This window comes from Pholcus phalangioides, unplaced genomic scaffold (genome assembly GCF_987345545.1).
Source record: "Pholcus phalangioides strain wild (caught in Gottingen) unplaced genomic scaffold, Ppha-v1.0 ptg000004l_1, whole genome shotgun sequence".
Lineage (NCBI taxonomy): Eukaryota > Metazoa > Arthropoda > Arachnida > Araneae > Pholcidae > Pholcus > Pholcus phalangioides.
Genome location: NW_028301597.1, coordinates 1,450,166 through 1,462,802, shown reverse-complemented (window position 1 = coordinate 1,462,802; position 12,637 = coordinate 1,450,166). Strand labels below are relative to the sequence as shown.

General features: G+C 37.2%; 1 protein-coding gene across 2 annotated transcripts; it reads left to right on the top strand.

The window, feature by feature from the left end:
• The first annotated feature begins 893 nt into the window (after positions 1-893).
• osi (electron transfer flavoprotein regulatory factor orsai) lies at positions 894-6,411 on the top strand. 2 transcript variants are annotated; one of them, XM_089255337.1, is made up of 3 exons: positions 894-1,134; positions 2,975-3,132; positions 4,932-6,411. In XM_089255337.1, the coding sequence occupies exons 2-3, from the start codon at positions 3,091-3,093 to the stop codon at positions 5,139-5,141; spliced, it is 252 nt and encodes an 83-aa protein (XP_089111463.1). In that variant the 5' UTR covers positions 894-1,134; positions 2,975-3,090; the 3' UTR covers positions 5,142-6,411. The 2 variants fall into 2 exon arrangements, with proteins under 2 accessions (XP_089111463.1, XP_089111467.1); XM_089255341.1 differs by having other exon boundaries at positions 1,081-1,182.
• The last annotated feature ends 6,226 nt before the right edge of the window (positions 6,412-12,637 follow it).

The window sequence follows — 12,637 nt, the reverse complement described above, 5'->3', positions numbered from 1 at the left end:
AGGTCCCGTGAAAGTCTGGTCGGGGGGGGGGGGGGCGTAAAAGTTCCCAGCCTAGGGGCCCTGCTTCAGTATGTGGGGGCCATGAGGCCCAGACTGCAGTACTAGTCAGAGGCGGATTTATTTAGGGTTACTCAAATTTTGCCCTTCTTCCACTCTACTAATTTTCTCGGCCATTTCCTCTAATTTGCCGTCCCCTTCGAACTTGCTACCCTGGGCTATGGCCCGCTAACGTATCACTGGGACGTTGTGAGCCTTCCCCCCCCCCCCCTCCAAAATTTATCGAGAGGTTGAAATGTACTCAAGGCGCCGACATTGTGGGGACTAAAAGTGTCTGGTCGTTCCGTACATACGCACGTACGTACGAAGGTGAGGGAAGGTGCATTGCATTGTTTTTTTTTCAGGAATTATTTGGGGGGGGGGGGCTCTATGGTCCCCACATCCTCGAGTACGGTCCCTAGGCTAGACTTCCACGGGCCCCTTTAAGCAAAAAAATTGGGAAAATCATCCCGGGCTCCAGGGCTGGAGCCTTGTCAGCCCACCCCATTTGGGGGGGGGGGACCATGGTGGGCTGTATATATATATATATATATATATGTGACAACGATCCCCATGGCCCCACAAGGGTGGGACTGACAGGGCTCCAGCTCTGGGGAGCCCAGAACGATTTTGTAATCATTTTTTTCCCCACGCTATAAATTCACTTTAAAGAGGGCCCTTTTGAAAATTCTGGTCTGGGATCCCTGCAAAGATCCTAGCCTAGAGGGCCCTGCTCCAAAATCTGGGGGCCATGGCGATCCTCCCTCCAGCCACAGTGAGATACAGCGTGTGTAACAAGACCGGAGGGGAGGGAAGAAAGAAGCTCTTTTTTTTTTCCTCCCGTCGCGCGCCTCAACAGAGAGAAGAAAAACAACCGCAGTGTTGTGTCGCGATTGTAGGTCTTTCAAGCGGCTTCGGTTCGGATTGTTATTTTCAACACTCGATGCGTACTTGCGGCCAATAATAGATAAGCGCCTCTGTTCGGTTTGTTTATTATTATTGTTATTGGATACATATTGATAAAGGCGTCAGTATTTCCACGGAGGGAGAACAATTCGGGCCAATCGAGGCGTTGCGTGCGTACGTGACCGGAGACGGGTACGTTCCAGTTAATTTATACGATATACATATTTTGCTGTTGCACGGGTAAGCATGCATACATCATTAAAAAAAGGGACGCGTTTTCAAGTTTTATTATTGCGGGAGTTCTTTAAATGAATACAGATGGCGTTCCGTTAATTTATTTTATTATCGGCACAAATACTGATTAATCTTTTCTTTCATTTATAAAAGGGATTGTTTATGGCAATTTCAGTTCGATAGTTGGAGCGGTGGCGTATTTACTGGGAGGCTTAGGGGGCTATAGCCAAGGGCGGCGAACTTGAGGAATGAGAGGCCCAAGGAAATTAGTAGAATGGGAGAGAAGGGCGGCGAAATTTGTGTAACCCTCGATAAATCCGCATCTGCCCGGACAGCTAGGGACTAGATCAGTAAATGACCAACAAACAAAATTGATCTAGAGACGTTTGCAAGCACGTGAGTGAGCAAGAGAACGACTTAGAGCGTAGGCAACAGGGCCGCAACTAGATGCTTGGTCAGCCGGGGCGAGCACCCATTTTGGCGCCCCCTCATAATGTTGAAGGAGAGGCTAAAGAGTAAAATTTGCGACCCTCTAGTCCGGCGCACCAGAACCGCCTGCACCCCCCCCCTAGTTGCGACCCTGGTGGGCAAGCATGTAAATGACCTAAAGTGTATGCAAGCAGATGTGGATGACCAAAAGAGCAAATCGTGATATACAGAGCGAAGGATCAGGTCAGTGAGTGACCTAGAGCGTGTGCGAGCATGTGATTGGCCAAAAGAGTGACCTAAAGCAGTGGTTTTCTACCTTTGCAAGCCCTACTGTCCCGGTTCATTCATTTTTGTGAGTGGAAGGCCCTGTCAAACACACAACCAACAGAAGATGAATGAGGAAAAATGAAATGGCTAATCACTCGTGGCCTGGTGTGAATGATGTCAGCACCCTTCTGCTGCCCTGCAGTTGATCTTCAAAAAAAGTTTTCTCTCATCGCTCCCTTACCCGGACTTGAACGAATGCATAGGATCCCATGTTATAGGCCTACTCATAGCTTCTATCGCCCGAACCATTCCACAAAAAAGTAGTTTGGGTTGTCTGTTCTTCCACCAAGAAAGAATTTCTATCTGAAGATGATGTCTTTCTCCACTATCCATACAAAGGTTTTTAACAGCTGTTGAAAAACCTTTGTATAGATAGCGGAGAGTGACATCATCTTGGGATAAGTCGCCATATGGTGGCATTGTCAGCAATTGTGAGCTTTGGCCTAAGTTAGGTCTGACCGTCCATGTACAGTCCTGTTCAGTGCACACGAGCTCCAAGGAAAGATTGAGATATTCGTTGCCTCTGTAGTCTAGTGATCTAGAGAGTTCACCCGGAAAGTGAAAGGATGTGGGTTTGATTTCCCGCAGGGGCAGCTGAATTTTCTCTTTCCAAAATATATCTTCGCATCAGCCAGCTGTTAAAAAAACCTTTGTAAGAGTTTCTATGATCAAATTCCGTAATAAAAAATGACTCGCAGTAAAACTTTACTTTCTTCAGGTTTTGTAATACAAGGGGTCATTCAAGTATTACAAGCATCGGGGTGGGGGGTTCGGATTTGCTGACTTTTGTTGACAAAGGGGGGAGGGGTGTTTGAAGATTGCTTACGTCATCAACCACCCTTTTGAAGACATGAAATATTCTAAGCTGCTGACAAGGGGGGGGGGTTAAAAATGGCTAAAAATCTGCTTACGTAATACTTGAGTGGCCCCAAAGGAAAAATTATGGTATTTATATGCTCACGTCGTTGAAAATAAATATTCACATGATTTTGAATGTGATGACTTGAAAATGCTTAATGATTTTTATTTCGTTATGTAACAGATCTCTCTCGGTCCATTTCAACTTTGAGGAAACTGCTGTCTGAATTGGAGCTGAAACGAGCAGAGATTGATATTCGATGATCAACCTGGAGATTTGAACTTTATTTTACTTTAAATATGTCTTCTGTGAAAAGCAGGGTGATCCATCTATACAAAAACGTGAGTTATAAGCAATTATTTTTACGTTATAAGTACATCACTTACAAGAAATTTCAGTGTTAATATATATATTTTGTCTGCCATATTATAGTGGTTCTCAACCTGGGGCCGTATGTCCCCCCCCCCCCCCCGCAGTCCTGAGATATTCTAATGGGGGCCACGGGTGAAAATCCAGTGAAAGGGGAGCCATGACAAGTGCAAGTGTGAAGGGGGGGGGAACCACAGAGTTGTGAAGAATTGGAGCTTTCAAGTGAAATATGGAGGGAGAAAATATTACTACTCCAGAACTGTCCATAGAACCAGGGCCATCTTAATCCACGGACCTATGTGGGTATAGCCCAGGTACTCATATCCTCCTTAGGGGGGCCCTACATGATGAGATTCGGTTATATAGTTTTCGAATATAAGTGTGCAAATATGTAAGCTGTTATTTCTAGCTAAGTAGGAGGCCCCCAGAACATAACTTTGGATGGGGGCTCATGATGTTGAGACAGCCTTGCAAAACCCTTCACAAGAAGGAAGCTCACTGAATTCTAATCCAGGGTAGGCGCAAACCCATGGTGATGTGTTGGGAAGGTCAATTGTAGGTTCATTATGTGGATCACACACACACACCCCCATATTTTACACATTGCGTTCGGCTCTTGGAACGGATGAGCACTTACCTTCTGAATCCGTGTTTGGCCCAGGATTACATTTTATTTATAAAATATTTGTTCATTATAAATTTCGTTTTGAATAAATTCAATTTGATAAGTAGAATGGGTCTCTATCTCGAATGATGAGCATGGGGGGGGGGGGGCGCTGGATAAGACAAGGGGGCCATGAGAAGAAAATATCATCAGGGCCATGGACTGAAAAAGACTGAGAAACACTACTATATATTACTGTAGTTAAAATCAATCATTTCCCAGACATTTGTTTGGGCTTGAGGACTAAAAACATTTTTTTAACCTTAAAATCTTTTACCTGTGAAATTGATGTTTCCACGTTTGCTTATTTTAATAGTTATGAAAAATGTGTTATTTGAACTCACCCGATAGGTTGTCAACAGAGGAGAGGAACAAATAGCAATGATGTAGTAGATGTTTGTGAAATAGAACTTATATAATTGGTAGAAAGTAACTCGTAGCTCATATAATTGTGAAGCTTACTTAATGTTGCTGCTGTCTATTCTCATTATATAATCCCCCCCCCCCTAAGAATTTTAGACTGCGGAAATGGGAGTAGGATAGTCTTGGAATTGAATCATAACATTTTCACAGTGCTAGATATTATGAATTGGAGCACAGAAAAAGAACATAATGATGCATATTGCCTCACTTATTGTTATATATGCATCATTTGGTGCCGTGTTTCAGTGGTCACACTATAGTAGTGTCTCAGAGGTTGGTGTATTAATCACAAGGTGTGAAGAAACTTCCTGGGGAACCAATGTACTGTGAAGTCTAATCTTGCCCCTCCCCACAATCATTATTTCATAAGTCAGCGTTTCTTAAATTTTGTTTCGTGGCTCCTAGGAATGTTGGCACCTTTGTGAGGGGTGCCATAGAGAGATAGAGGTATGCATTTGTTTGCCTATTTAGCCTTTGCAATGATTCTCTAATAAGTGAAAATATCAGCTAAACTATTTTGGGAAGCTGCAGATGAACCATGAATTGGGCGAGTGATGGCACATATATATCTATGAATTTTAACTATGTATGCATATTCAGGTGAAGTATACTTGATGAAATATTTACATGTTAGTGAATATGTGTTTAAATTTATTTCAAAGTTGAAATGTTTGCATATTTCAGTTGCTGTTCCTTGGCAGGGATTATCCTAAAGGATACGATTACTTCAGGACGCGTTTAAAGGAAGCCTTCATGAAGAATAAGAACGTTACAGACAAAGAACAACTGGAGATACTTTTGACAAGGGGTCAGTACATTATCAAAGAACTGGAGGCTTTGTACATGTTGAAGAAATACAGAACGCTGAAAAAGCGTTATTATTCCGAACACTGATTTATTTGCATTCAGTTTGTCATTATTTAGAGTAGTTATCATAATCATATTGATTATACCGTGTCTGTTTAGGTTTATGTGATGTATACAGTGTTGTGAAATGTGTGCCTTTACCTGTTGTGATGCTCAATAAATGATGTTTTTATTTTAGAATATTTACGTCCTGATCACATTTAGAAATATTTTGGAGTACACATCACACACTGCATTTATGAGTCTCTATACATCAAAAGTTTTCACCCACAATGCTTTAAGCTTTTATTAATTTACTGTACAACAAGTGTGCACTAGCTTTTCAGTCCATGGGCCAGAAACTTGTATATACAGGGTGTCTTGTCTTAATCTGGCCGTCATCAACCGTTTGTCATAGAGGTATAGTTCTAATTTAACAAATGCTCAAAGTGTGTTTAAAAAATCACTGTACCAGTTTAATTAGTTAATTTAAATTTTTATATGCCCACATCTTTCTATTAAAAGTTGCTCCCTGTCTCTCCTGAGATCAACAAAAAATATTATATATTTCTAAGTGGAATATTCGCAGATATATTTGAATTCACAAACCGAAAAGTTGGTAAAGAACAGCATAAATGAAGGAAAGAAGTGCTGTCCCTTAGTTTGTATATATACTGTTCTTTTTTTCTATGAGATCTGCAATCAAATTTCTTTGAATATTGGAACATGGAATTTGTTTTTTGGTCTCGGGAAAGACAGGGCAACAACTTTCAAATCGAAAGTTGGAGGACCGTATAAAAATTCAGATAATTTAATGACTATTTTCACTCTTCAAACTGGTACAGAGTGATTTTTGAACACAATTTTTTAATTGGAATCATACCTCTACGACGAACAGTTGATGAGATAAAGACTGCATTAGGACTTGGAGGATACCCTGTATGGGAAGACTTAGGGCCTGTCTATAACAAAACCGTTCTATTATTTTGGCGGCCCCAACTTTTTTTTTTATAAAATGTTCAATGTATTTTTCCATCTTATTTTCATTGAGGCTCACTCAAATTTCTGAAATTAAAATTATTTCAGACTCATAAATTCTACATAGCAATACCCTGTGGACTAGAAAATATATCATTGAAGAGGTTTTAATTTTTATATATATCGAGGTAGCTTTATCATCGGAGCCCCCACTAAATTTAAAGCTGTTATCGGCTCGGCATCTGATTTGGTATTGTTGGTACCACGATGAAATGTATTTATAAACATTTTATTCATAACAAAAAAAAGTTATGTCATTAATAAAATTCAGCTAGTGTTATTGCAGACTTTGTATTATTTTATTACGGAGAAATGAGTGCAGATAGAACTTGTTTATTTGGCGTTTCCTTCAAAGTAAGTACTTCGCGCAATTATGCATTTTTGCCGTTGTTCATACAAAGATGTAAATGTGAATTGCAAGTCTTGTTTTTGTGACTCTCCAGTACCTTTGTCGCTGTTTCCTGCACTTCTTCGGAACCTAAGAGGTATTGTCCCATAAGCAAGTTCTTTATCTGAGGAAAAAGTAAAAAGTCACGGGGGGGGGGGGGAATGTAATGTTTTGACAGGTAATCTGATACCAGTAGGTCAGGTACCTGTGAGTTAGCACATTGTCGTCATGGAGCACCCATAACTTGGCCTTTCAAAGATTGATCGCTTGCATCTCACCGAATCATTCAGACATTTAAGGACTCACAGATCTCTCCTGGACCCAAGTCATTATTTCAAAAGTGCACCCCCCCCCCCGCGTTAGTCAAAATACAGGGTGGGCAAGAAGTTATGGACACAAAAAAACAATTGAAATAGTAAAGTGTGGTGTACACTAATTATTGTGGTCGTCTTTTTGATAAATTAAAAAAGTTCAAAATTTCACTTACAGATGGCACTGTATCATGAAAAAACCCAACATTAATCACGGAAAAAAAGTGATATAGGAACCCCACCACAATTTACCTTAGCAGACACATGGAATGAAATGTAAATTTGGTAGTTTCATGCAACACAAATCTCTCGTAATAAGCATTAACTATGCACTGTTTGTCACATTTTATGTGTTAAGACAAGTTTTTTGCAATAAAGCATCTGTGAGTGAAATTTTGAATTTTTTTTCAAATTTATCAAAAAAAAAACTCCCTAGGCCTCATAAGTATTTTTGAGTTAGCCACGCCTTTTTATCCCAATTGGTGGATTTTCTTTTATCAATATTTTAAAATGTGTCAGGGACTTTGTGCCCAATCTGTATATTTTAAATGTAAGCTTACAACACACAATTACCTTTTGCATTATTACTCCCAAGAATTCAGACAACAGAAAATTTAACATCGACAATACATTTATTTTTTATAATATTTTTTTCCACTATAACATTGTTCGGTTCGACATTGACCAAAGGATAATTTCACAGACACTTTTTTTTCCAAAATATATGCATTTTAAAAGCACACAAAAAATGTTTAGTTTCAGTATGTTATACTGGGTGCCCTGTAAGCCCTAATGCTACCTTCATCTAATCAACCGTTTATTGTAGTGGTATGGTTTCAATTTAAAAAATGCGTTCAGAAATCACCCTGTACCAGTTTTGAGATTGAAAATATACAGTGTGTGGCAAAAAAACCGGATTACATAGGACACCAAAACAATTTCCAGTTTCTAAGTACAATATGCATTGAGATATTTAAACTCAAAAATTGGAGAAAAGTCTGGAAAAAACAACATAAATGAGGGAAAGCAGCATTGACCATTTTACAGTATATATATACTGTTTCTTCCCAACTTGACTACGGTTTTTTAATTCAAATATCTCAGCGAATAATTCACTTGGAAATAATAATTTTTTTCCCCCTTTGTTTGCCTAGGAGAGACAGAACAAGGACTTTCTAATTGGGTTTTTCAAGACAGGTGTCCCTGTAAAAAAAAATTTTATTTTATGACGCTCTATTTTCACTCTCAAAACTGGTAAAGGGTGATTTCCAAACACATTTTTAGCATTTTTTACATAGAAACCACATCTTTACGATGAACAAGTGGTGAGATAAAGGCCAAATTAGGGCTTACCATGTATGTAACCCCCACAACTGAAACAGCACAGGAATGAAATTTTTCATACATATATTAATTAAGCTTTGATCAAATTATTTCATGCTCCAGATATAGTTTCTGGAAGCATTTTGAGATATCAAAGCTTGAGCATATGTCACCAAGTTGAAATAAAGCACAACATTCATTGCTTACAATAAATGGGCATGGTTTTTGCAACGAAAAAATTGTATATCACCTATTTATTAGAATAACAAAAAATGAGCTTATTGTATAGGTCAATGCAGTGATTCTCAAACTTTAACACGCAGCTCCCTTGCTTTTGTCAATGTTCATCCCCCCCCCCCACCCCCATGGCTATCCAAAATATCCTAACAAAGAACCACTTCAAAGTGCTGAACAAGCACATATGGATATGACTAGCTCACCACGACACCACTAGGAGCTGCGACACACACTTTGAGAACCACTGGTCTAGCTCATGTGAAATCCTTGACAAAAACAGTTAAAATATACATACACAGTAGAACCTCATTTACCCAGAACTCTCCTAATAACGTCTGTAACTTTAGCAGTAATTTTTTCCTTACTGCATTGAGGAAATTTATCGCAAAAGTTAGAAATTCTCCTATCAGTGAAAGTGAAGACACTTCAAAAGAGCAAGTAAGCAACATAGAGGCTTCCTTGTGATGGAATTCCTTGGTTGAAACAGCAAGAAATAATGTTACTAAGAAATTTAGTGATACAAAGGAAAATGTGACCAAATTGTTCAAGTTTGAGTGTATATCAGATTATAATTAGTATAATATCATCAGCGTGCGTGCAAAATGTCATTTCACAATCCTCAATTTTTTTTTTATGCCACTAAAACTCTTTTGTGTATTTGCATATTCTGTAAAACTGTCATGTTTCTGACAAATAGAACGCTAGCAATGGCATTATTACAAACTGTCATGTGTATTGAAACCAGTTAGCTATTGCTGTTTTTTTGTCTCCTGAAAAGTTCATTTCTTTACATAAGACATTTTGCAAGCATACAGGATATGTGATACTTGACCTTCTAGTCATAACCTGACAGATCCTGGGCATCAAGTCACCATGATGAGTGAAAAATCTAAATTAACACCTACATTTTCTATGTACAATTGTTAAATTTGAGTCTGAGGGCAAAAAAACAATTCTCTGTAAGTCCCGGAAAAGTTATCTCCCATGCTTATAATTGGAGATTAATGCTTACTGATAAAATACAATTTGGCTCTCTAGCACCTTTTTTTCCTGATTTGCCAATCCCTGCCTGAAATCTGCATATTTAATCATCCTGAAATTACAATTTATTGATGCAAATTATGTTGGTGGAGTTGGGTTCTACTGTACTGCAGTGGTGTGTGTATGCACAAGTTATTCTTAAAATAAAATGTTTGTTTTCATGACCACATTTTTTTAAATACATAATAATTCAACCTTGTGGATGCTATATGATCTATACATATAAAATTGATTTGTGTGTGTGTCTATGTATGTTCTTTACACAAATCAACAATTTTAGACCAATCTTTGCCAAATTTCGCATACATACCAAACAGGACTCGAACAATGGGCTACTTTAAAAGTTCGTCAGAGCTAGTCAAATGACCAAAATGGTCAGGCAACAATGACTTCTGGAATGTTTAGTTTGGTTACTGTGGTTCCCAAACAATGCATTTTTTTAGACAGGTTTATTCTCTTTTACAGTAGTTTGCCACTTCTTTTATGTTCCCAGTAACACAGGGTGTCCAAAATTGTTTGCACAGCTGATATCTCTGCAACCGTTGTCTTTAGAAAAATATACTTTCAATTACAAAAGTTTTCAAATGACGGGCAGTTACTCAAAATGTCTTGAATATCCCGAGATGTCATATACATAAAAGAATAGAAAGATTAACTCTTTATGTAGACCCTGTGCTCTAATACTTCCAATTAGTAAAATGTAAGTTCCACCCTGAGAAGACTGAAGTTTTCTGCATTTATTGCCAATAATTGAGGGTGTGGTTCTGAAATGTAAATTAAATTCTAAGGTGTAAAAATTCTGTAATTGTCAAAAATACAATTGTAATTTATTGTGAATAAAAAAATAAAATGGTTGAAATTCATTCAATTCTGTAAAGTCCCTAAAAATGGCAACTTTTGAGCCAATGAAAACTTGCTAACACAGTGATAAGTTGCAAAAATATAGTGATATTATAATGTGTCTATAAATAATTGTATTTAAAAATATAAATTTTTTGCAAATTACTTTTCGGAGCAGCATCTACATTTCAATAATTGAAATGTGTAACACACTGTATAAAATTTTAATTTCTTATGACCCCCTCAAACAAATTTCGAGATTTTAAGTAACTGCACATCATTTCAAAACTTTTTGTAAGTGAAAGTGTGTTTCTAAAGTGCACGGCTGCCAAGATATCTGTTGTGCAAACAATTTGAGATAGCCTACATAGAAAGAAAATCCAGGCAGCACTGGTTTTTTTTTTCTAGTTTTCAATAAAACTGATGAACATGAATACTAACCCACTTCTTGGATCAAAATTGTTACTTCTAATGCAAGTCTATGTCTATGGAAAATCCCTTCTCACTCTCTAATGTGTAAAAAAATTAAAACTTGTCTAAACGGTTTTTTGCAGTAGTCGGGAATTTTGTCCACATAACAATAGGCAGCCACGATCCATACTGACAAATTAAAAAAATAAATACAAAATTGAAGGTATTTAATTTGGCAATTTTTCACTGTCAGCTAAATATTGGTGCTCGATTATACCTAGGCATAGCATCCAAAAAGTTGAGTCAATTCCAAATGAACACCACCTGTGCTTTTGCATGGATGTGGAGAACCTAAAAAATTACACACAGTCATCTCAAACTTTTTAAATTTTTTACAAAGATTATTAGACACAGAATTATGCAACAAAAAAGTTGACATTTCTAATCTATGAGTATAAAAACCCAATGTATTTGTAAGTAACAATCAGTATTTCAATAGTACATAATACGTAGTTTGAAATTTTTGTCCTTGTCTGTGAAGTAGAAATAAGATTCGAAATTCCGGTGAATGAAGGTAAAAAGAATGATTCTTTGACTAGAATACAAGCATATAACCAGAAATACACATATATGAGAGATGCGATAATGATAAACAAAGGATATATATATATACAATGCAAAAGATAAATATCTGGTGCAGTTTTTTTTCTAATGCAACATAAGTGTAACATAATGTTGAAAATTGTTCTTAAATTGTGCAGAAAATAAATTCAGGCAAACACTGATTTCAGAACTTTGTCGATAGATAAAGCTTAAAATATGATTAGGTACATTGACAAAAGCATTAGAATTTGAAAAAGAAAGATGCAAGCATCATGATGTACATAATTATCAGATCAAGTACAATGATACCTCGGCTAACGAAGATAAATTCATTTGGGAATCACAATTTCCCATACCTTTCCATAAAAATTGGTCCAGATACTGCCCAAAACTTAAAGATAAGTTTTTTGGAGCACTATAAAAAGGACAATAACTGACCAAAGTCTTCAATAAGCAGCTCCAAATTAGGATAAATGAGAATTTTCAAAAAGATGAGATACTGGAGATCTTTTCATTTTGCACCATGTGCACAACCAACACCATCTTTAATCGACTAAAGCTGGTATTGACACAACCCAATCAAGTTCATAGGTGTCCCCCATCCATTTAGGTTATGGTCAGCTCATTTCTGAGTATTATGCATTCAGATGAGAAAGATAAGTTCCTAGAATGTCCAGATTGTTCGGTCTAATGCTAAGAGTCTTGCACTGAAAGAACACGTGCTCTGAAAACATAGGCTCCTTTTTTAAAGCATTTTATATTAAATGATTTGTTCCATTTTCCGAAACAGCAGTAGAGTTACATCTGGAAAAATATTCTGAAGTAGACACAAATTAATCAGGCTCAGGTGACAATAATTCTCTCTAAAGATGATTGACGCTAAAATTCAGCTTACGACACAGTTGTTTTATACTAGCACTTGCATCCATATCAACAAAAATCTCCATTGATCGAACCCGCATTTGTTAACTCAGATGAAAATAAGAGGTATTTCAGGAAATTTGTAAGCCGAGGTAGCACTGTATAATGATTATTACATTTGATCTTAATTATATACTACTAAAAAATAATGAAGTCAACTATGCCAATATTTCTATAACAATATATTACAAAGAAAATTTAGTATCAGTAAAATCTCAGAGTAAATTTGAAAGAGTTGCAAAGGACTGAGTGTCTCAGTCTTTCCGAAAACTGATTTTTTTTAATGAATAAATTTATAGATTAATAAACAAAAAATAAAATTATCAACTGACTGAAATATGCTAAAGTGGTAAACATAAAAATTACAAATGTCTGTAGCTCTGCACATCTATTCAATGTCACTCCAAGCCCTGGGACAGACTGCCATAAGG